The sequence below is a fragment of the Kogia breviceps genome, chromosome 12 (genome assembly GCF_026419965.1).
Source record: "Kogia breviceps isolate mKogBre1 chromosome 12, mKogBre1 haplotype 1, whole genome shotgun sequence".
Classification (NCBI taxonomy): Eukaryota; Metazoa; Chordata; class Mammalia; order Artiodactyla; family Physeteridae; genus Kogia; species Kogia breviceps.
In genome coordinates, this window is record NC_081321.1 from 998,441 (window position 1) to 1,021,480 (window position 23,040).

Consider the following 23,040-nt stretch of genomic DNA (forward strand, 5'->3'; position numbering starts at 1 on the left):
AAGCGAGGGTCACATCTAAGGGGGCCTTGCTGCCTGCGAGCTGCAGGAGGACCTGGCTTTGGCTTGCAGGGCAGGGAGGGAAGAAAGGATTAAGGGGGTGGTGTTCTGACCTGACCTCACCCCCGTCGCTGAGGGGGCGGGGACACCACCTCCAGGGAGCAGCAAACCTTGGCGGGGACGGTTGCTGCTACTTCGGGGGAGAGTCGCTACATGGAGAAGAAAGGCCTGGGGGTCAGAAGACGATGGTTCTCAATGCACTGTGGAGGCTTCCATGCTCCAGACACACCACCGGGTGACAGCAGGGGTGGCGGAGGGCACAGGGGGCACAAGGCGATGGGACAGGGGCCAGGTGGCCCCTAGCGGGGGGTGGCCTCCGGTGGTGCTGGACCACGGCACTCAGGCGCCCGCCCTCGCCAGGGCGGGATTCTGCTTCTCTCCTGCGATCGAGTTTGGTGATATTGTAGACAAAGTTGGTGAGACTATTTTTCCCCCGGAAAACGAGTTTTCAGGACAGACTCATATCCAATCTTAAATAGTGTCAACTACGAATTGGCATTCGCCGTCTACCTCTACAAGGATTAAATCAGGAGCCGCTGCAGCGGCTGACCTTCAACGCCCCCTGAAAGGAGTTCAGGGCGGAGATCAGGAATGAGGCCCTCTGTGCTCTGGGAAAAACTAACAGAGCAGGTCTTCAGACAGTTAGGTGTTTTCAGGAGAAGATTTTATGAGCCCAATTCTTGCATCTCCCCATGTCTAGAAAAGCACTAAAATCCTTCGTGGTGACGTCTGCTCCTCGTGACCAGCTGTAACCTTCACGAGACTAGCAGAACCTTCTGCAAAAATATATGCTGGATTGTATGTACTCCCCCTTCAAAAAAATCACATATGTACTGACTTTCCTCCTGCCTCTTTGGAGCAGCCTCTCAGAGCTCTCCGAGATGCTGTTTCCCGGGCTATAGTCCTCATTTGGCCCCGAGTAAGACTTAACTCACAGCCCTCACATTGTGCATTTTTTTAAGTTGGCAATAGGTTACACTGTAGTTGCAAAGAATGTTTCGAATAGAGACAACCTCATTTACAAAAGTCACCACTAATTGTGATTCGGGGGCCAAAGGAATCACGGTTGCTTTCTGCCACGGTTTGGAGGAACCGACTCCAACTCTGTCTCACGCCCAGAACTTGACCGCGCTCTTCCCCAAGCCTGGGGCTGGTGGATGCGGGTGCCACATGCCCGGGCCTGTCCCGGGGTCTGGAGCTGCTCCGCTGGAGGCCCTGCAGCTGCGGCTGTGGCGGACGGGGCGGCACCCGTGGAACCGTGCGCGCCCGAGACACCCACTCAGGAGAGTCACGTGGGTTCGGGCCGGGGCGGGGGCGGAGTAATTACCATCCAGAGAAAGTATTTAAAGATAATTACACACCTCCCACCCTTCAAAATATAGCTTTGCTTGACAACTGGTTTCCTGGCAACGCTTCCTACTGTACAATGAACGCAACGGTTTATTAGAACGCGTAAATGTATTTCTGTGTTTACATACGCACGGAGAATACAGACATTAAATGATAAAACGGGGGGAGGAATTTGCCTGCTATTCACGTTCCCTTCACTGTCACTGGCACGGCTGTCCCCTCTAGAAGTGGGACTTCCGGGACACAGACCTGGAGGGGGCGGCGGGCGCGGACACGGCTCTCGCATGTCCTCAAACCCGCGCGCCGCCGCGACCCCACCGGACGGCCCCGCCCGCCCGCCCCACCCGCTCGCCCGGCCCCGCCCGGCCCCTTCCCAGCGCCGGCCCGGCTCCTACCTTTCCACCGACACGGCCCTCCCCGCACCGATCCTCCCCTCTGGGTCCCTCCTTGCTTTAGGGCTCAGCGGGGGCCCCAGCTTCCCGGCGGTGCGCTTTCCTACACGTCCCAGCTGCCAAGTTGCAGCCACGCTTCCTGTCCGCGTTGCTCACTTAGCTACACGTTCAAGACACATTCACTGAAACATCTTCCCCGAGCCAAGGACTAGACATTCAGCTTAACACGCAGACGGGAGACTCGGGTCGGTGATAGGGACCCCAAGGGTGCCGCGCGCCACGCGGGCTTAGCAGAGGTGCCCCGGGGGCACGTAGGAGGGCATCCCGGCCCACCGTGGGGTGCCAGCCAGCCTCCCCAGAGGACCGTTTCCTGTGGGTCAGTGTCTGTACCGTGTGACTCCAGCTTCTCCACTGAGATCGCAGGGTCCTGAGGGGAAGGGGCTGCGTCCTGTCCTTTGTGATGGGCTCACGGCAGGACCGCTGGGCCGGCAGGCAGGTAGGGCAGCAGAGACAAACTTTACACACACCTACTCACTCTGCCTTGCGGACGAGGCTGAGGACCCCGCGGGTGGGGTCGGGGTGAGGTGGGGGCAGTGCTCCTGTAGGAGTTTGCTGGCCACAGAACTTTGGACGAGCATCTGGAACAGGAGACGACACCCAAATGGTGGACATTTGGGGCTCTTTCCAGTGGGCAGGGCTGAGAACAAGGAGCCCAGAAAATCCTTGACATTTAACTATTTTATACAAGAGTAACCAAAAACTGGGTTATTAGCGACCGGGGCAAATCTGGGCATGTGCGCCGTATTGCTTACGGGATGGCAGAGGCAGAGGGGCCTCGGAGGCACATTTCTCGGAAGATGGGCGAGACCGGGTTCCCAGCCTCAGACCCCCGAGGGGTTCACTTCAGACCGTTGTGACGTCCGGATCCAAAGCCCCAACGTGTTGTCTGACTAATCCCTTCAAGCTGCAGAAGGCGTTCGTAATCGTTCCGTAACTGTTTAAGTCCCATTCTGAGCCCCAAATGTTGCAAAGTTCCTTATTCCTCAAAGTAGAGGCTTGGCTTTTACCAAGGGAATGCCCTAATATTGCCCTAATATTAGAAGTCCATTAATTTGCCAAAATTTCCCTAAAACCTCTGCTCTAATATTTCCTTTAAAGACCCCGTGACTTTGCGACACTGTCTTGCAAATGGGCCAGTTTGAGGCTCAGATTCTATTATTTGTCATTGTTAAGCTGAGGAAATGATCAAGAATACTGTGTGTGTGTGTGTGTGTGTGTGTGTGTGTGCGTGTGTGTTTCACTCAAATTTCAGATTCTCTTCTGGAGTAAAACAGCCTCTTCACTGTTTACGAGGTTACTTCTGAGTTGCAGAAATTCTCTTTCCGTTTCCCCGGTGTTACTGTGTTTTTCTCCTGCGCCTCCTGTACCCGTGTCAGCTGCCACGATCAGACAGACAGAAGGGGTGAGGGCACTGTTCCTGCATCTGCAGCAGACAGAGGTTGCCCAGGGTCGACCCTGGTGATTTTGATGGCATTTCCAATCCGCTGCCAGCCTTCGTTATTCCCTAGGCAGACGCCACCCCTGACTGTAGGGTGCGGATGAGGCAGCCGCCTTCTGACCCTGTGGGGTCCAGCGCGGTGTAGCCACTGGCCACCTGTGGCCTCTGCACACACGAAACGTGGCCGGTCCAAACTGGGCATATGCGCAGTGAGGGTAAATGACACACTGGATTTCAAAGAAAAATCAATATAAAAGATGTCATTCATTTTTATAGTAATTACATATCGAAATAATGTATTAGACGCAGTGGCTTAAGTAGACTATATTAAGGTGAATTTCACCTGCTCCTTTTCACTTTCTCAACATGGGGCTACTAGAAAGTTTTACAAAGGGTGGAAGCGTCCGGCATTGTGTTTCTACTCAACCGCTGTGCCTGGAGCGCCACGGACCCCTCGCTGCGGCCCCCAGACACACAGCTGGGCAGGACTTCATCACACGGTGCAGAGCCCGGGTCCTGGGCGTGGGTCCTGACGTGGCCAAGCCCCGTGGCCCCGGGCCTCTTTCGGCCTCAGTATCCTCCTCTGAAGATGGGTTTACTGCTGGTGCCAACTGACTAGTAATAAGCCTCTTGGGAATGAATACAGAATCTTCTCTGCGTATTTCTGTTGTATCTTGAGTAGTAGCTGCAGGGCGAGGAGCCCTTCCCAGAGGGGGATCCGGTACCGGCAGTTTGAGCCACGTCTCAAAACCGAGCAGAGTCCAGGGGTCCAGGTGGACCCCGTGCCCCTTCTTCTTCGAGAGCACAGCTTACACCCTAGAGCACTGGATACAGAACGCCCCCCGTCTCCTGGGTCATCTCATGCTGGGCGAGTCCAGGCAAGTCTGCGATTTCTCTTCCACTGCCCAGACACGTTTGTTCATTCATTCGCTCACGCGTTCATTTGTTCATTTATGAGTCACCCATTTTCATGTAATGAGAATGAGGTTTTGGAAATATTTTCAAATGTATTTTTATACCCCTTTAGTCTCTCCCTGCATGGGGGCTCTGGAACTGCCAGAAGCACAAAGTGCTTTCTCAGCTTTGGCTGTAAAACAGAACTTTCATTTCAGTCTGCGTCAAGCCTAACGTCACTCGGGGCCAGGACAATCCATTTGTCCCTTCGCTTATATTTATTGAGTCCCCACTAAGTGCCAGGCGCTTCTCCAGAGGCTGGAGAGAAAGCAGGAAGGTCCGAGCGTTATGGAGACAAAGGGTTTTTTACATTTCTTGAGCTCTCTCTCCTGTAACAAGAGCTGGACCTGGGAGACTTGACCCTAGGTTTTTTATGTGAAGGAGGTCTTGGCTTCAGAGGAAGTGGAAGGGGAGAAAGCCTGCATTTTCCAGCCCCAGCAGAACATGCGAGCAGAGGGTGACAGCAGGAGAGGAGAGGGGCCCACACCAGCACATCCTCATTTAATTCTCCGGCCGAGCGCCGAACTCTAAGAAACATCCAGATAGTCACGGGGAGGCCAGGACATCAGGGCTGAAGGTGCCTCTCCTGGGTGTAGCACAGGGTCTGCGGGGCCCTGGGGGATGCCAGCCTTTGGCCTAGAGCTCTACCCAGGCAGGCACAGAGCGGGACAGGTGGCCAGCACGTAGGTGTGCGTCCAGTTACCGCAGCCTGTCCACGGAGGGCCTGGGGGTGTCCATGGGCTCAAACAGCCTGGGGACCAGAGACCAGAGGCAACGAAACATGGGGCCCACGGACACCGTGGGCGGAGGCCCAACCAGATGGACTCGTGGCCCCTCGGCAGGACCGATTCAGAGGAGCGAGCAGGGGTCTCGGGGTGGACCCCGGGACCAGCCCTCACTGAGGCCTGGGTACTCCCGGGGTCTTGAAGTCCCAGCCCTGCTTCTCCACCCTGGAGAGGAGCTGGGCAGAGGAGAGAAGAGAACTGAACGTTTAGCTGAAGGGACAGTTTAAGATGCAGCCTTGGGCTACACTGCTTGGCCGGACTAACATTTAATGTTATTTATGCCCCTGCTCCACAGGAGTTGAGGCTGGGGAAGCAGCATTTAGATCAATAATGAAACCTAAACACAATATTTTTTGGCTCGTACAGGCTTTGTGGGAGGGAATTCCCACCTCTACTCACATATCTGTCCATCCAGCGCACACGGTGGACAGCCCGCTACCCACCGGGCGCCCGGCTCGGCTCCCTGCAAATAACACCTCGGAGGCTCACGGAGCCGACTGGCGACACAGGAACCCGTGGGGGGAGGGCAGTGGCAGAGGCCCGAGCAAAGCGCTGGGGGGGCGGGGAGGGGAGTCTGCAGAAGGTGTGGAGATGCGGTACCGGCGAGGTTCTTAGCGGGAGCCCGAGCTCTCCGGGGGAGGCTCAGGGACACGGCGATTCGGGTGGACGGAGGGCTCCACGCAAAAGCCCGGACGTGCGAGAGGATGGGGGACGTTCAGGAACCGCGGGATGTGCGGGCGGCGAGGCTGGAGGGGCGGACGGGGCGAGGACGGGGCGCCGAGGAAGGTTCTGAAGCAGCACCATCAGAACCCGCGTGCCCTCGCCTTCCACAAACATGGCCGAGACCAGAAGCAAGTGGCCGCGCGCCACTTATTTCAACCGGACTTCACCTCACAGGGGCGGGGGACACAGCATCTCACAACCTCCTAGGGCCAGTGCCACCAAAATCACTCTCCTGCCAAAGCCCAAGCCCGGAGCCGCTCGCCTGCTCTGACCCACGAGCCTCTTCCTGAGAGCCGTGCGGAAGGAAAGTAGACCCTCCCTCAGCCCCCGGCCCAGCAGGAAAGGAGCATCTCACTCACCTGAACTTCGACTTGGAGATCCTGTGGCTGAAAGGGAAAGAGGAGACATTACCAAACGACACACACGTTTGCCTCTTTTCTCAGACGTCCCCAGGTGACCACACGGGCGCTGGACGGAGCAGCTTTGGAGAGGCAGCCCTGCGGTCAGCACGTCTGCGTGTCTGCGTGGTGTCTGCGTGTCTGAAGGGGAGACCAAGGGCTGGACCAGCCCACAAACCTACGAATCTAGCATCTTCTAAGTGGAGACGTGGCCGCTGCAGAGGGTGCCGTGTTCTCGGACCGTTAGCTGGGGTCGGGCAGCGGGTCGGGGGCCGCGCCCTGAGGACAGTCGTGGAGGACAGGAGCCCCTCCTGCAGACGCGGCCCTCGGACACTGCAGGCGGGAACGGGCTGGCAGAGGCCCAGCGCTGTCTGAACGGGATCCCGGCCCCCTCTCCGCCTGGCCTGAGCGTGGAGCCTGGGCCCAAGGAAACAGCCCGGGGCTGAGCACGGACCCCGGACGCTGGCGGTGGCGTGCAGCCCTAAAGCCCCGGGGACTTGTGGACAGGAGCACCGGTGGGTGGGCTGGTGGCTGACTCGAGGGGCATCTCGGGGGACAGGGGGGGCACCGAAAGGTGGAAACTTCCAGGAGGCCTCGCGGCCCGTGGGAGGCTGGATGGAGCCGGGCTGGGGGGAGAGATCATGCAGGCGCCTGAGGTGGCGCTGCGGAAGGCCACACGTCGGGAAGGCCCTGGTGTCCGGGGAGTGTGCGCTGGCTGGGCTGCGCTCGGACGGCAGGCGGGTGCGGAGCGCCGGTCAGAGACGGAGAGGGGACAAAATCCGCCGGTCCCAGCTCAGCACAGAGTGAGCTCTGCTGCGAAGCAAGAAAACAGCCCCTCTTGCTATTTTTTATTAAAAGAAATAAAGCAGAAGATGTGACAGGTGGCAGAGTCATCGTGCGTGAGATAATTATGTCTCTGGGGCACTGAGAACCGGAGCCAAGAGGCTTTACTGCTTCGAACCGCCAGCCGATAACCTTTCCCCACCCACAGATGCCGGCGAGGGCTGCAGGGATTTAATCACATGTTACGCGGCACGTGGGCGGAGGCCGGGGCCACGGGTGGCGTCTTACTTAGGGCCACAGTTTAATGGAAAGACAAATGTCTTCCAGCTGCGCTTGGATGGCTTGGATGGCGGGGAGCCGGGGGCTCCCTCCTCTAGCCCAGCCAGGCTTGTGGACAGCTGACCCCCGGCTGAGGGACACGAGCTAGCACGGGCGGGGTCATCAGCCTGGCCGCTCGGCCACAGGGCCTGGCCCGGCCCCGCCTTCTCTCGGAGATTGCCAGAGGCCTCTCGGGGGCCCTTCGGTGCAGACCACACGCCCTCCCTCTAGGTCTCCCTCTCAGTCCGGCGGGTCGTCAGCAAAAGTGGGTTCTTAAGAAGTCCCGTGTGGGGCACCGAGGTCTGAGAGTCCACGTCTCCCGGGCAGCGACTCTGGGAGGCGGCGCGGGAGGACCAGAGCTCCTGTTGGGATGACGTCCTGGGTAAGCGTGGTCACTGGCTGTGGCTCCTTCCCGGGTGTTCTGGAACGTTCCGAGGCGGAGGAAGTGGAGTGGGACTTCCTCTACCCCGTGGTTACGTGTCCTGGTGTGCGAGCCTGGACGCCACACTGAAGCCCGATCGCTGTCGCCGCGTTCAGGTGTAGCATCACTCCAGGCTCGCTTGGGTCCAAGGCACTCACCCCTTCCAAGCTCTCTATTACTGGAGCACCCCAGGTTAACCCTCGGAGGGCATGTGTCTGGACACAAAGAAAAGCCCAGGTATGGGAGAGCGCAGGGCCTCACGCTCCCCACGTAGGAGGGGTCAGTGCGCTTCGTGGAACCAGAGGCACCCGGTCTCCGCAGGCTTCGTGTCCTGGGAGGTGACCACCAGCTCGGGGTTTGGAGAGCTGGTCCTGCCGCCGCTGGGCGTGGGAGCCGGGAGCCCGCGGGCGCCGTGTCCGCCGCCCCAGCCCTGCCTTCCGGCTGGGTGGAGGGTGCCGCCCCCCGGATCCCAGCGAGTGCGCAGACACCAGGGGCCCGGCTGCTCCGGACCCCGCTGGGGACCAGCCTGCTCAGAAGGCATCCGGGCTCCCCTTAGTTACTGCTCTACAAGGTAGGGTTTCCTCCCCGCGTTTTCCGAGGATTCTTGAAGAGCAGCAGGTGCAGCAAGTGTGTGACTCGCAGGTGAGGTCACGAGAGCAGCCCCGCTGGGTGGACCTGACGCTTGTCCAGCCCAGCTGCCGCTTTCCCTCAGGCCTCCACAACCGACCTCCCAGGAAACCGCGGTTGTCTTTGCTGACGTGAAGGTTTAAAACGGGAGACGCGCCCGGAACTCCCTCTGGCTTCACTCAGTTACTCGGTTTGCATTTGTCATTATTGGACAAATATTTGAACTTCTTGGGAGCTACTTGTATGTTTAGCCTTTCCACTTCTTAGAGTTGTAAGCCCGTACGTTTGCTCCCTGCCGTGTGACACAGCGATTCCCCGAATCCTCCCGCTTCGCCCCAACGTCGGTCAGAGGGCGCCGCAGGTACCATCTAGGCTGACGCACGTCTGAGGCGACGTCCTCGACTCCACGCGCGGCTGGTGCGGCCAGAGGGGCCGGACCCTGGAGGCCCGTCACAGCCCGCCTCTTGGGGACCCGCTGGCTCGAATCTCCTGTGCTACCCGGGGACCCCAGCTCACTTCTGTGACGCGATGCGCGTCCATCGGTGTCACCGGCCCTCTGCGTCGGATCCTGTTTCTGACTCTACCTTCTTTATAGAACTGTGCGCTCTGAGACTAAAGGGACCTCGCACTCACCGGCTGGATTGGGGTCTGCCATTTTACAAGGCGCAGCCTGCCGCCATCACGGGGCCTCTCCTGCGGAAGCCGCAGACACAGAAGAGGTGCAGGGGGTCCCCGCAGGCGGTTCCCAGGCCCCTCTAGGAGCCAAGAGCACGGGAGCCAACGGCGGCCGCCCCGCACGTCCCGGGGGCGAGCCTGAGGTTCCCGCCCGGGCCCAGATCTGGGACTCCAGGTCCACGGCTCTCTTCCCTCCTTCGGTCCGTCCCAGAGCGCCGGGCACTTCTCTCTGTGCGAGTCCGTGTCTCCCTCTCTGACGCCAGCTGTGCCCTAGTCTCAGGCAATGTCGTCCCGTAAGTGCTGGTCTGCTTCACGGGCTTCTCGTCTTGAAGACGGTCCTGCCTCCGCTCTGAGGAAAGGCGAGGCCCAGCAGCTCCAGGGCCACTGCCATTTCCCCGTCCACGGCCTTTGTCAGGAGGGAGGGTCCCCTGCGGCCCGTTCCCGCCCCGCCTGCCCCGAGGCTCCAGCTCCTGCAATTAGGACACACAGAGAACGCATCCCTTTTCCAGCTCCGCACGTGACCCTGGCCGGGGCCGCGTCAGCATCACCCCCAGAGCTGCTACGGCAGCCGCTTCGCTCGAGCGCCCGCCGCTCGGGGCCTCTCGCTCCCGCACAGACTCTCCCTAATGTCCGAGGATCCTCAAGGATGGGAAGCTCACCAAACCAACCGGCTGTGGTCGGTGACTTCTCACGGTCTTGTGACAAAGACCAAGGCCATCAGGGGTCTACCCGGCCCCGCCCCTTCCCACGCACGCCTGCCCTGGACGCGTCCGCCTTCTCTCCCTCATCCCCCCGGCGGCCTGGGAACCCGCCGTGGCCTCTGATTGGAAGATCCTTCCTTCCTGCACCCCCTCCAGTTCTCAGCTCAAACTTTCCTTCTTCAAAGCAGCTTCTCCTAACCTGCCAGTCTCACGCGTCTCTCCATCACCGAGCCTGCATTACAGTCACTCCGCCTTCTGGACGCTTTTCCCAACCTACAGTGACGGCTCAGTGTGACTTTCACACCAGATTGTGAGCTCCAGGGAGATGGTGTCACCTTGCTCTCGGGCTCTGTGTCACCTTGGCCCAGCTCCGAGCGGGCTTGCTGCCCGATGAGGGTGTGAACGGAGAGCTCGGGCTTGATGAGCCTCTCCCGGTGGCCCCCGGGCTTGGGCTCGTCTGCTCCCCCGGCACCGTTTCCTCTGTGCCTTGCTCTTCTCCTTCTGCGTGTGTCGGCTTCCCAGCCTTCGGCCCCCCGTGGAGGACCCCGGTGCCACGTGACCACATTCACCGCGTCTACGCTGGCGTCTGCGGCGTGTGGGCCAGAGCGGAGTCCCGGCCTCCACCCCCTGCAGCCCTGCTGGCGCCTGCAGTCTGCACCGCTCCTGTCTTCAGACTGGAAGGGTAGCTCCCTCCTCGCACCCCCTCCCCCGCCCGGCTGCCACCTCCCCAGCAAAACACGGCTTAGCGGTCCCCGCCTGTCCGGCCCGCCCCGTCGGAACCGTCTCCAGCCAGGCCTCCTCCCGCCGCACGGGCCGCTCGCTCTCCGCTTCAGAGACGCTATAGCCTCTCTCCCTGGTCGTCACACCTGAGCCTCAGCCCCGCCCGTCCACGCTGCTTCTGCACCAGGAACGCTGGCCGTTTCTCCCGTCGTTCGTCGTCTGGGGCGGGGCGGGGAAAGGCGGTAGTTTGCTGAGGACGTACTGCCGTCCCGGCACTGCGACGAGGCGCTTTATCCGCACAGAGTAGGCGCACAGATTCGGATATTCGCGGGCAGTGCGGCCCGTTCCCACCGAGCCCTGGACGCCTGCAGAGCACGTCCTCCAGACGCCCCCTCCCTCTGTGCGAAATGGCTTGTGCTTCCAACGGGGCCTCGAGCTCCCGAAACGCACTCTCCGGTGACAGCGCCAGCGCCCCGGCCTCTCCGGGTCTGTCACGTGGGCCCAGAGCCAGAGGGCGGGGTCCTCGTCACCTTCCCTCCGACCCCTTGGGGACCTGCCGCCCAGCTTCGCTAGCGTGGCCGCCCGGGGGGCCAACGCCCAGAATCCCGAGCGTTTGTTTGTATGGTTCCAATAGGAGGGAAGGGGGAAAGGCTCAGCCCGCTGCTTCAGAACGTAATTAGCACTGTATTTTAACAACATTTTGACAATAAGTGCCTCCCAACAACGCTGGGAGTCGGCAGTGCAGCGTCCCCGTGCCGCTGTCAGGGTGAGGGCCGCCGAGGCCCACGTGCCCTGGAAACGGCCTGCTCCCGTCCACCCGGCCCCTCGCCCGGAGGCTGGCCCGGCTCAGGGCACATGTACCCAAACCTTCTCAAGAGGCCCAGATACGGAGGCATTTTGGCGGGGAGAGGGGAGCTATAGGAGCCGTTCCACCGATGGAGCGACTCAGACACCCGGCCACCTGGGGCTGGGCCTCCCGCGAGCCCTCCGTCCGCCGTCCCTTTCAGTTGCGGGGGGGGGGGGGTGAGTCCTACATGTGCCCCAGGCACCAGGACGAGCAGCTCTCACCTCCCACTGTGGAGTCTGGAGGCCGCAGGAGGCCTCACGCTCAAGGTCAGCCCGACCCCTCAAGGAGCACGGCTTCAATCTGTGGACTCTGCTTTTTGAGACACTGGGAATGAAACCAGCCGTTGGCTCGTTTTTAGCTGTTAAACCATTTTCCCTTCATTTCTGGGTGGGGGGACATCTCCCAGGGACCGCTGGTGTCCGTTTTTAAGAGGAGCTAAGACGGATGCATGATGGTGACATAACCCACGTGGGCTGTCCCTCCGCACGCCTGGCCCGGTCCTGGGCCCCAGCCAGCTCAGGAAGCCAGGGGCTGGGGCTTGTGCTGGGGAGGGTCGCTGGGCCGGCACAGGTGCACTTTTATTAGCTGAGTCTGCACTTCAGACACCTGTGCTCCCTTCCCCGGGCGGATAACTCATAGCTGCAGGTAAGACCCACGTCTCCCAGTGTATTTTCTTGCCTGTCTGCTTTTCTTCCAGAGATGAAAGGGTGCTTAGCAGGACCCAGGGAATCTAACAGAGCTGCTCCGGTGAAAGGGGGTGAGGGGCTGGGAAGAAACAGACTTCAAAGCCCCCCGACACACACACACACACACACACACACACACACACACACACACACACACACACATATTTCTCTGATGGGATGGAAAGGGGCTCAGAATCCAAAAGTCAGACCCCTGCCCGGGAAGCGCAGGATTGCAGAGCAGCTCCCAGCCGGGGCCGCACTGCCCCCAGGGCTCCCCTCCCCACCCAGGACTCGGGTTCCCTGCCCGCTTCCGCCCCCTGCGCCTACTCACGCCAGCCTGGCCCCGCAGCTCTCTCCCTCGATGTCGCCTCCAGCCACGTTTTCAGTGTTGACAGACTCGGTCTCACTGGTGGGCATGCTCACTGCAGGGTCGGGTCGAAGGGGTGCAGAGCAAGGCGTGGAGGGAAGAGGGGAGAGAAGGGTTAGTCTGCAGCCCCCGGCCGGGAGGGGGGGCCCTGGCAGCGCCCAGCCCGGCCCCATGTCCTCGACTGACGTGCCCGCTGCTTGTCTAGGGTGACCCTTGACACCCAGGACACTCTCAGTGGGACAGTGGGAGGAGATGCCTGGGAACACTGACCCGAGTCCCTCCTCCACCCTCGACCCCCCACCCTCGGACAAGCTGCGCATGCTTTCCCATTTGCGTCTGCTCTTTGCCATAAGATGTAGAGCTTTTGTGACAGTATTTTATTTTTCTTATTTCTTTCCAACCCCCCCCCGTTCTAAGGGGCTTCACCACCACACGTCTGCCGACTTTACACATTTGAAGGGACAACGAGGTGGTGGCTTTGGGAGGGACAGGCTGTCCTCCCCTCGCACACGTGCACACGCTCGCACGCACACCCGGAGAAGCACGCTCCCGCCCTGCCCCGCGGGCACCAGCACATGATTTACACGCACGGGGGCGCGGGGGACCTCACAACGGGTTTCTGGGGGGCGATTAGACCAAGCAAACTCCCCTTCCTTCTGATCAAGCAAGCCCGCCAGGCGCTTCCTTTCACAGACAAGGTATCAGAGTCGAAAACCAGGAGTAAGACGTGGACAGAGCTCAGGGCCAGCCTCAGGCAAAGGAAGAAACAGGGGACTTGGCGACCACACAGAGGACGTCCCGCTAACCTCCAAAGACAAACTGAGAGCTAGTAAAACTCGATACATCAAAACAGCTAAGAACACAGAACAAAACAGGACCCAACCCCCAAATCACATGAATTAACGACACAAAACAAACAATGGATCCTGGGGAGAAGGGGTCACTCCCGCGGCAGCGTCTACACTGGCGGGTGGGTACTGATTTTGAGGAGAGGGGTACCCAGGAGGGTCCCAGCTCATCCCTCCTTGTTGGTGGGAATCCCGAAGATGTGGTCACTAGGGGAAAGGGTCGGGCTTGTTTTTACCCGATGCAAACAGCCGTCTCCGAAGCACACTTATCTTCACAATTCAAAGCTTGAAACAACGTGGATGGACCTGGAGGGTGTTATGCTCAGTGAAATGTCAGAGAAAGACAAGTACCATATGCCATCACCTATATGTGGAATCTAGAACATAGAGCAAACTAGTGACTATGACAAAAAAGAAGCAGACTCACAGATACAGAGGACAAACTAGTAGTTACCAGTGGCGAGAGGGAAGGGAGGAGGAGGGCAGACAGGGGTAGAGGGCTAACAGGTACAAACTACCACGTATAAGATAAATAAGCTACAAGGATATACTGTACAGCACAGGGAATATAGCCAGTACTTTATAATAACTTTAAGTGGGATATAGTCTATACATATATTGAATCTCTATATTGTATACCTGAAACTAATATGATATTGTAAAGCAACTGTACTTTAATAAAAAAAGAAAATAGTTTAAAACAATGCTTTGCACACCAAACAAAAACAAAAACAACCAACACAAAGCTTGGAATAAACAGAAACTTTACAACCAGTAGCATTGTTCACTTCTCAAAACTCCTATATGAAAGCAGGGCTGAGAGTTAGAGTTGAAATGGATGACTTAGCAAAGTTCCCTTCTAGAAAAAGATACATGTCGGTTTAGAATGACAAGGGTCACTCAAGGGAGTGTCTCACGGTGAGGGGTCTTTTACTTGGCGGTGGGAGGGGTAGCGGGCTGCCAGCCTCCAAGTCTGTGTGTCCACACAGACGCCTGAGGGGACAGTCCTGGCCAGCGGAGGCCCAGGTCACCGACCTGCTGCACAGAAGCTCATCCAGCTTTTGGCTTTGGCATCGACACTGTGATACTGTCCCATCTTGTTTGACTTCAGAAATAGCTATGCGCGCACTTTAAAAATAGTAGAAAGAGCTTGATAAAAACACAGCCTTTCCCTCTATAACTGAACTGGACCAGGCCTGGTGAGTCACGCGGCCACAGGTGGCAGCTGCCCGCGTGGAACGCGGTCGGAAGAGCCTCCAATCACGCCCTCGATGATGGGCGGAGTCTCTGGGGAGCTGCTCTTTGGGGTCAAGGTGTGCATTTAAAGGTTCCTTGCTTTAAATCACCGTTTACATCCACATATTACTTCCTATTAATTCGTGATAGTTTATCCCACAGGCGCCTGACGGGGAGAAGATGGTCCGTGTTTCTGTTTCTAAGGGGTTAGACGGAGACCACAGCCGACTCGTTCAGGGACTTGTTACCCTAGAGATCTCGCCTTGGGTCCATCCTGGAAACTGAGAGTCCAGGCTGGCCGACGCTGGGATTGCTAATGCTGGGCCCTGTTCTTGGTGAGGCGGCAAGTCTGAGTCTCCCATCGGCCACTCGGATGACCGGTGGGCTGGAAACCGAGGCAGGAAGACGGCAGAGAATCCGGGGGCCACAGGGCGCACCTTTCCTGTAAAGCACGGCCTCTGAGGAATGAAATGTGCTGTTGAGTGGGCTCAGGAAGGATGCTGAGGGGAGGCTAGTTTCCTGACTTTCTAACTTCACCGTTACCAGGGATTGTGGATCAAACGTTGGGTCTCTGGGCCGTCCTGTTCCTCAGCTTCTGCTGAGCAGATTCCCAAAGAAAATGAGATTTTCACGAAAGAGTAATTAACAGCTGCCACTGCAGGTGGTGGAAACATAATTACATTTTTAGGAACACCGGTGAGCTGTACAGACTCCATCTTGCCAAGAACGGATTCTCTCCCCAAACTTCCACTCTTGGGGGCAACTTGCTTGAACGGCGCTTAGTGGGACCACGTTTCTGCATCCCGAGGGAGGCGCACCGTTCTCTTCTCCCAGGCACTGACGGCTTCCCTGGTCTGCTAGACGGCAGTCGTGTGGGTCCCGGGGGGTTGGTTGTAATAAGGCACTCTTCTGACACAGGATGATCTCAGACTGGAAACGACATGAACCGTACGCTGGGAGTGCACAGGACCCAAGGGGTCGTGGGGACCGGTGTCCACAGGAGCACTGGGGTTCGCGAGCCCCCCGCGGGTTGACTCACTGCATCTGGGGACCCCCCGTCACACCAGCTACCGCCCTAGCCGCAGAAAGGTCTGCCTCAGGGACTGCCAGGACGGCCTCAGGCCAGAGCTCCAGGTGAGAGATGGAGGGGCGGACGTGGGCGGAGGTGGGCAGGCCCGCGAGTCTGGAGCCTTCCGTCACCATGCCGGCCTGACTTTGTCCGCGGCCTGGGGCGGCAGGAGCGGCCGCCCTCTCCTAGGAGTGGCTGAGAGCAGTGCCCAGAACGGAGCTGGGAGCCTCACCATCGGGTGGAGGAATGCTCCAGGCGGCTCTTGGTGGAAGAGGCCTGGGGGCTCAGGGCCAGGCATCCCCGGGGTGTCAGGAGCCGGAGGAGCTGAGGGCGTTCCTCAGCCAACCTGAAATTGCGTTTCTCCAGGCCCGGCCCAACTGCCAATCCTGGGTGGGTCCGACGGCAGGATCTAGTCGCCAGCCTCCTACGAACTCACGGAGCTAGAGAACTGACTTTGCCACTTACTCGGCCAGACACCCGTTTTATCATCTTTTTTGCATACAAGTGGTCTGATTAGTATGCTTTTTCCAAAAGTACTAATCCAAGTTACGGTTAACAAGCAAAAGGGGTCCTAACTGCCTGCCTCGCTGACTCCAACCTGGAACCCCAAACCCCCGTAACCGGGCTCCATCCTGTCTGTTAGGGCCACATGTGTCCCCTCAAAATTCACAGGTTGAAATCCTGACCCCTGGAACCCCAGAGTGTGGCTGTGTTTGGAGCTGGGGGTTCTTTAAAGAGGTGATTGAATTAAAACGCCATCACAAGGGTGGGCCCTAATCCCTTATGACGGGTGCCCTTATCAGAAGGAGAAACCTGGACACAGGCATGCCCGGCGGGAAGATGGTGAGGATACACCCGGGGGTGGGGGTGGGGAAGAGGCCGTCTCCACGCCAAGGACCGGGGTCCAGAGCCGTCTCCCCTCGGGGCCTCAGAAGGACCCAGCCCCGCCGACAGCTCGATCTCCAGCTTCCAGCCCCCAGAGCCGCGAGAAAATGAACGTCTGCCGTTCACGCTGCCCGGTCCGCGGCACTCGGTTACGGCGGCCCTCGCCGATGCGACGCTATCCCCCCACATCCCTGTGGCCGTGATTTCTGCAGAACTGCCGCCCAGGTGGGGCCGCCCGCCTCACGGCCACCTTCATCCCAGCCTCTGGGCTTTGCTACGAGGCCCCGTCCACCTCTGCTTCACCTATCCCAGGGGCTGGGGAGCCGCGTGCCTCGGGCCAGACCCAGGTGGCCGCTACTTCTGTAAATGACATTTCGCTGGAGCGGGACCGTGTCGCTGGCGGGTGTCACCTATGGCTGCCTCCCCTCGGCCCGCGAGCCTTTTGGAGGGCGTGGGCGCTGCCCCCGCCTGAACCGTTCACACTTCCCCCGTTCCAGTGGGGCGGCCTCCAGGACGTGCTGCCCCCCGAGTGCCCTCTCTGAGCCCCCCAGAACTCCGGGGTCTGTGAGGTTTCCAGTAGCAACCTGGATGCGAGCCCTAGTCCCAGCCGCCGGTATGTCTGGGTGAGTTATTTAACCCTCCTGAGCCCAGGTTTCCTCATCTGCAAAACAAAAGACAACCGTACTAGTTATGCCAAGGCCTTCTGAGAAGGGTTAGATGAAATAGTATTTGTAAAGTAACTCTGTTAAATGGACAGGGCCGTAAATATTTGCTAATATTACCAAAGAATTTCCATTTGTTTTTCTGCTAGGTTGCTCTTATTTCACATGCATTTCACATGTGCCTCCCTGACACAGTTATAGCTTTCTCGAGGCCAGAGACTTCACATTAGAACTCTCTGGACTCCTCTCCAGATCCCAGTGGTACTGGCTGTGCAGTTACAGTAGACACTTGGTGTCTTCGTGGGGCTTCAGGGCTGCTCCGACGTGCTGGGTGGCTTTGGGGTTTGACCTTCAGCCGCTCCTTCACCTGGTGACCGGGAGGCTGACCTTTGCAAAGGGAGACACCAGCAGGACAGCGCCGTCAAGGCCCGTTAGGGGCTGTCACCCCCGGCGCCTGCATCTTTATGAGCCTCTCCTTAAATCGCCCAGTTCTCAAGGCTCTGTTTGCTGTCAGGACCTGACCCGCACACCTCTGGGGGCAGGCAAGGTGAACGGGATGAACCCACTGACAGGGAGAGGTCACCCCCAGAGCTGAGGTTCGTTGCCCAGCTGAGAGCTGGTGGAGCAGAGACCAGCTGGCCTCGAGCCCAGGCCTTCCCAGCTCCATCAGGCAGCCTCTGGAACAGCTCTGCTCAAATAACCCTGCAGGCTGAGCTCCTGGGAGCACCGGTGAGGAAGGACATCGCCACAGGAACGGCTTGAGCCCCGTAGCAGGACGGGGGACATTCTGGGTGTGGTTGCTGCCCCGGGAGACTCTTGGGAGGAACTGTGTCACATTTCCTCTGGTTTCCTTTTCTCCTGCAGAAAGAGTAACTTGGAGTCTTCTCTGCAGTTGGGGAGATCCAGCCCACGGCCACTGGCGGTCTGAGGCTGCTGGGTGAAGGAGCTCTCTCCATGCGTCTCTGCCCGACTGAGGCCCTCAGGAACCTCCCTGGCACCCAGGTCTAGGAAACGCCAACGCTAGTCCTAGCCTTGGCCTCACCACGGGGTACCTCCGAACCCTCGGCAAGGCACATGACGGCTTGGGGGGGCCTCGTTTTCTTCATCTCTCTCATGAATAAACTGAACTACAGGATGAGTTGAAGGTCTCTTCTAAGGGAAAGAAAGAGATGGAGCAGGAGAGGAGAAGCAGATGGTAGACAAAAGCAGAAAGAGGTGGGGAGAGAGAAAGCAAGATGGTGCCCAGCCACAGGGCCCATCTGGGTTGAAGGTCACGTCGCCCCCAGAGCCTCATCTGCAGAGCCCTGCCTGCCCGGGCCCGGCAGGGCTGCCTCCACAGAAGCAATTAAAACCTGGTTGAATTTAAGCTATCGGAAAGCAAATCTGAAACAGGATTAAATATTAAGAAGCCTAACAAAGTGGCCTTATTAGAAAGGCACAGTGTAAGCTCGATGTGCCATCATAATGATTATTATTTTATTGCCATAAACCAGAGGAGGCAGAAACACCCGCCCTCGGTCTGCAGCCACCATCCGGAGAAGGAAGCCAGGTCTCTGTGCTCCCAGCAGGCCATGAACACCCAGCGCCCCCGAGCAGAAAATCTCTCTCCACCATCACGGCGCCAACAAGCTGGGCCACCTCGGCTACGATGGGGGTGCCAGGGAGGGGGGGCTGCGGCTGCACCAGACGAAGGTCTGCGCTTGGTACACGCCCCCCCTTCCTTCCCACCCGGCCCACCTTCGTTAGGGGTGATGGGGCTGATGGTGGCCCTTCCGTGCAGGATTCCTCTGGAAACCCAACTGTCTTAGGCACAAAACTACTTTTAGGTTGGAGATGGCATTGTTCTAGATCACAAGGCCAGCTTTAGCGGAGGGTCGCCTGTGCGGTGTCACCTGCAAGGCACAGAGAATATTCGGCTGTGTCCCCAGTCCCCCTCCGGCCCAGCCCAGTGGTGTCTGCGGGTCACCCCTTTATTCTAGGGCCTTGAATTCTCTCGTCCCGGACGCGTGAGAGGAACGCCAGTCATTTCTACCCGCAGGATTGTAGTAACAGCTCGGTTTTCCGCCGCTTGCTGCTTTGCCAGTGACCCCCCGCGCACCTGACGCGTATCATCTGACTCAAGCCTCAGGACAGCCCTGTGAGAGATCATATGTCCCCATTACACGTTCCCATTTCATAGATCTGGCAGTGAGCGGTCGAGGCGAGCGGGCGTCTCCCGGCCCCTGGAGGCAGCCGGGCCGTCGCGCGGGCAGACTCTTCGCCCTCCACCCCTCTCTTCAGTCCCTGTAGAAGCCACCTGCCGAGCGGGCAGAAAAGACTTCCTGTGTTTGGAGTCGGAGACCAGGCCCCGTCACCACCACATCTAAACCAAACCTTCCCGGTGTCTTTGTAGACATCACATGTTCCCGTTACATGTTCCCATTTCATAGACCATGAGGCTTAGAGAATGAAGCCACCTATTCAAAGTGAGCAGAGCATCTCATGAGATCCGGGATTCAGACCCCAGCTATACTGGATGAATCCATAAAGCCCTTTCCCAATCAGGAGAGAGGACGGGGCCTGTGGATGCGCTGGGATCACTGGGAGGGGGAGAAGGGCAGAGGCTGTGGTGAGGGTCCTGGGAGAAGCCACACACTTTACAATCCTGCCCAGGGCGCAGCTGGGTAGGAGCCTGGGCTCTGGAGTCAGGGGGCCCGGGTTTGGATCCTGGCTCTGCCACTTTGGAGCTCTGTGACCTGGGGCCTGTCATCTCCCTCCTCAGCGGCTCAGTTTCCCCACTGAGGCCTACATGGGTTGCAGGGCTGGAGAGGGCAGGCCAGCCCTTCCTTTTTACAGTGCAGACCGTGAAGGTCCAGAGAGGGTCAGTGACTTGCCCAGGGTCACAGAGCTATAGCTGCTGCTGGAGGTCGGGTCCCCTTTCCACCCGCGGAAAGCCTACCCTCGGCCATCCCAGGCCCCTCCCCAACGGTCCAGGTCTCACACTTGTGCCCTGTCCGTGCTGCTCACCAGGGCCTACAGGGCTTAGGATCCTCTCTCACTTTCTCCTTCTTCTTGGGCTCCGTCTTCTGCTCCTCAGGATTAATCTGGCTCAGGTCAGGCTTCCCAAGGAGGCCCTACAGGGCGCGCGCCGTCCCGATGAGGGCAGCACTTCTTCGGGAGGCCTCGGCCGTGCCTCTCCCCCGGCAGGAGAGCGAATTGTTGCCGAGCTTCCAGGCTGCCTCTGGGAAGGGCGTTTTCCCTTCAGCTCCCGATCCCGCGGTGCCTCCCCGGTCCCACATCCCTGGAGGAGCTCAGGGCAGCGGTCAGAACACCCCCCGACTTGCCCCTTCGGCAGGAGGCCCTTTATTGTAACTGATCTCCCGGCTCCGCCTGCTGGGCGCTGGCGGCTGTCAGGCGACTCCGCGGGCCCCGGTTCTCCCGCCAGTGTGCTGGCCCACGGCTCATTCGAGACGCTCTCAGCGGCACGGCAGGACCCCCTAGGACCCTGCTGTGGGCAAAGCCCTGGGAGCCGTGCTCCCCTCCTGCACCGGCCAGCCCGGTCAGGACCACGTCCACGGGGGCGGCCGAGGTAAAGTTCTGGGACGGGGAAGGGCTGAGCCCACGTTCTACGAAGACACCGGGGAAGGTTTGGTTTAGATGTGGTGGTGACGGGGCCTGGTCTCCGACTCCAAACACAGGAAGTCTTTTCTGCCCGCTCGGCAGGTGGGTTCTACAGGGACCGAAGAGAGGGGTGGAGGGCGAAGAGTCTGCCCGCGCGACGGCCCGGCTGCCTCCAGGGGCCGGGAGACGCCCGCTCGCCTCCCGGATCCGGCCCTGCTCGAGGCCCTCCTTCTCCAGTGCGGACTCGGGAAGGCCCGCGGCCGGCCGACCCACGAGGGCCAGAGGGGACCCCGCCCCACAGCACACACGAGAGGACACCCGACGGGCTCCCACGGGACGATGCCTCCGCTCCTTCCACCGAGCCGCGCTGCCCTCCAGACCCGCCCTCTGAGCCCGGAACCCCATCGAAGGCGTTATCTAGGTCTTAATATTAGAACTCTTCCAGAGTTTCTCGGGAGACCTGGGCTTGCTGGAGAGGCTGACTGTTCTTCTTTAGAAGAGAGAGATGGTTCGAAACCCGGGGACCAGGGACCGCCGTCTCCACAGCCACAGGCCCGGAGGCGCTGGCAGGACGTGCGATGCCCACGTCAGAAATGACTTCAAGGGGGGCCATCCTGGGTTGCCTGGGCCCTGCCGCCCCGACCCCGCTCCCCTCGGGGTCCTGGCTCCTATGAGGCTCCCGCTGCGGGCTCAGTGGCCCAGGAGACCCAGAGGGGAGGAAAGGACACAGAAGTTCTGGTTTTCAAACGGTGTCACGGGGCACCAGGGGGCGGGGGCGGGGTGGGACGCGGAACAGGCTTATCACGCGAGAAGGGCCGTGTGTGGTCCATGAAGCGGGCCGGGGCAGGGGGCTGGCCGGGGGACTTGGGCAGATCCAAGCGGCTCTACTACTTCCGCTGTGGCCACGTCGCAGGAGAAATCCTTTGCTGATGGCGTGTAAAAGGTGCGTGAAGATAGGCCATTTGCCTGATCTGGGGAAGCAGAGAGGAGATGCGGCCTTTTTTTTTATTCTCCCGATCCTGCGGGAGACCGAGCCCCCGGCAGATGGGAGGTCAGCAGGGTGAGGACAGAGGGGCTGCAGGGCTGGCCGGGTGTGGGAGGAGACAGGAGACGGGGTGGGGGGTGGGGGACAGCATTGAGAATATGAGCAGGGAGAGCCTCTGTGATGCCTTCCGGCGCTGGATGCCTTCAAGGCAAAGACGGCGTTTATCAGGATGCTGGCTCTGGGAAAGAAGAGCAGAGACTGGCCCGGAGAGGTCAGCTGCCAGGGGCGGGGAGAGGCCATGCGAAGTCCTCACGTGGCAGGCACTTTCCCCTTTGGCCGCCGGCTGCCCGGCCGAGAGGGAGAGAACCAGAGTCTGCAAAACGAGGACACTCTCTCCCTGGCCCAGCCCCCGTGATGCTGGAGCAGGGCACTCGAAGAAAGGCAGGGCCAGCGGGGGCGCAAGGGTCTATAGAAAGCCGGGCTTATGTCAGCATCGCTTTCACGTATTAGGGACCTAAGGCCCAGGGAAGGAAGGGTTTGTGCGAGGTCACGGAGCTCTGAGGAGGAGAGCTGAGCCCAGGAACCAGGTCCCCCGTCCACCCACCCCCTTCCTGTCCCCAGCTGTTTCGCGCCATAGGGGCTGCCTGGCAAAAGAGGAAGTGGGTGGTCTTCACAGCCAGACAGGCTTCGGTGTGGGACCAGGCTAAGCTTCCTACCGGCTGTTTCATCTTGGGAAAATCATCTGAACCCCATCTTCCTCATCTAAAAAACCGAGACCATAACACCAATCTTGGAGGGTGAAGTGAGGATTAAAGGTAATACAGGTCAGAGGTGCTCCATCAGTAATAATTCTCTGTGCGTGCAATGCCCAGACGCTGGATGGATTTACTGGGGATGAAAAAGCAAAACGCGGGTCCAAGAGAAGGACCTCAGGTCCACTTGTTTTGCATCTAAAAGGTGACCTGCAGCCTGAGCGCTGATGCGTGACGATGCACGTGTTCTCGGCGGCTCCCCAAGGCGGCTGCAGTTACCGCGTTCCCTCCAGGGCAGCACACCCCCAAGGCGGCTGCAGTTACCGCGTTCCCTCCAGGGCAGCACCTCCAAGGCTGTCAGCCCTTCATGGATATTCACGATGTCCCTACTGTGTGCTAACAGTGACCTACCCTGACAGGGTCCCTGACCTGGAAATGCTTAACAGCTTGTGAGAAGACAATCTGTAAAAACTGTGATTACTCATGAAAAAAAGATTGAAGCATGACTGGACAAAAGAGAGCTGCACTAACCGCCCCCCCCCCAACCTTTTGTGCCCCTTTCATTCTCCTTTTTAACCCTAAACTGAAGCCAGGACCCGCCAGAGACTGTGTTCCGTCCTCTGCACCTGTTCTCTGCCATGCCAGAGAGGCTGTGACCACACCTGGCCACCATGGCGGTGGCCTTACGCTGGATGCTTCTG

The 23,040-nt window shown here is 59.3% G+C and overlaps 1 protein-coding gene across 13 annotated transcripts in view; it reads right to left on the reverse strand.

Annotated features, from left to right (window-relative positions):
* The window catches only part of CACNA1C (calcium voltage-gated channel subunit alpha1 C), a 521,192-nt gene that overhangs the window by 101,651 nt on the left and 396,501 nt on the right, over positions 1-23,040 (reverse strand). For all 13 annotated transcript variants that reach the window (XM_067008446.1, XM_067008440.1, XM_067008436.1 and 10 more), the window contains exons 10-11: positions 12,267-12,357; positions 6,119-6,145 (exon numbers count right to left, since the gene is read on the reverse strand). In XM_067008446.1, coding sequence (XP_066864547.1) covers positions 6,119-6,145; positions 12,267-12,357 — 118 coding nt within the window. The remainder of the gene's footprint in view (positions 1-6,118; positions 6,146-12,266; positions 12,358-23,040) is intronic.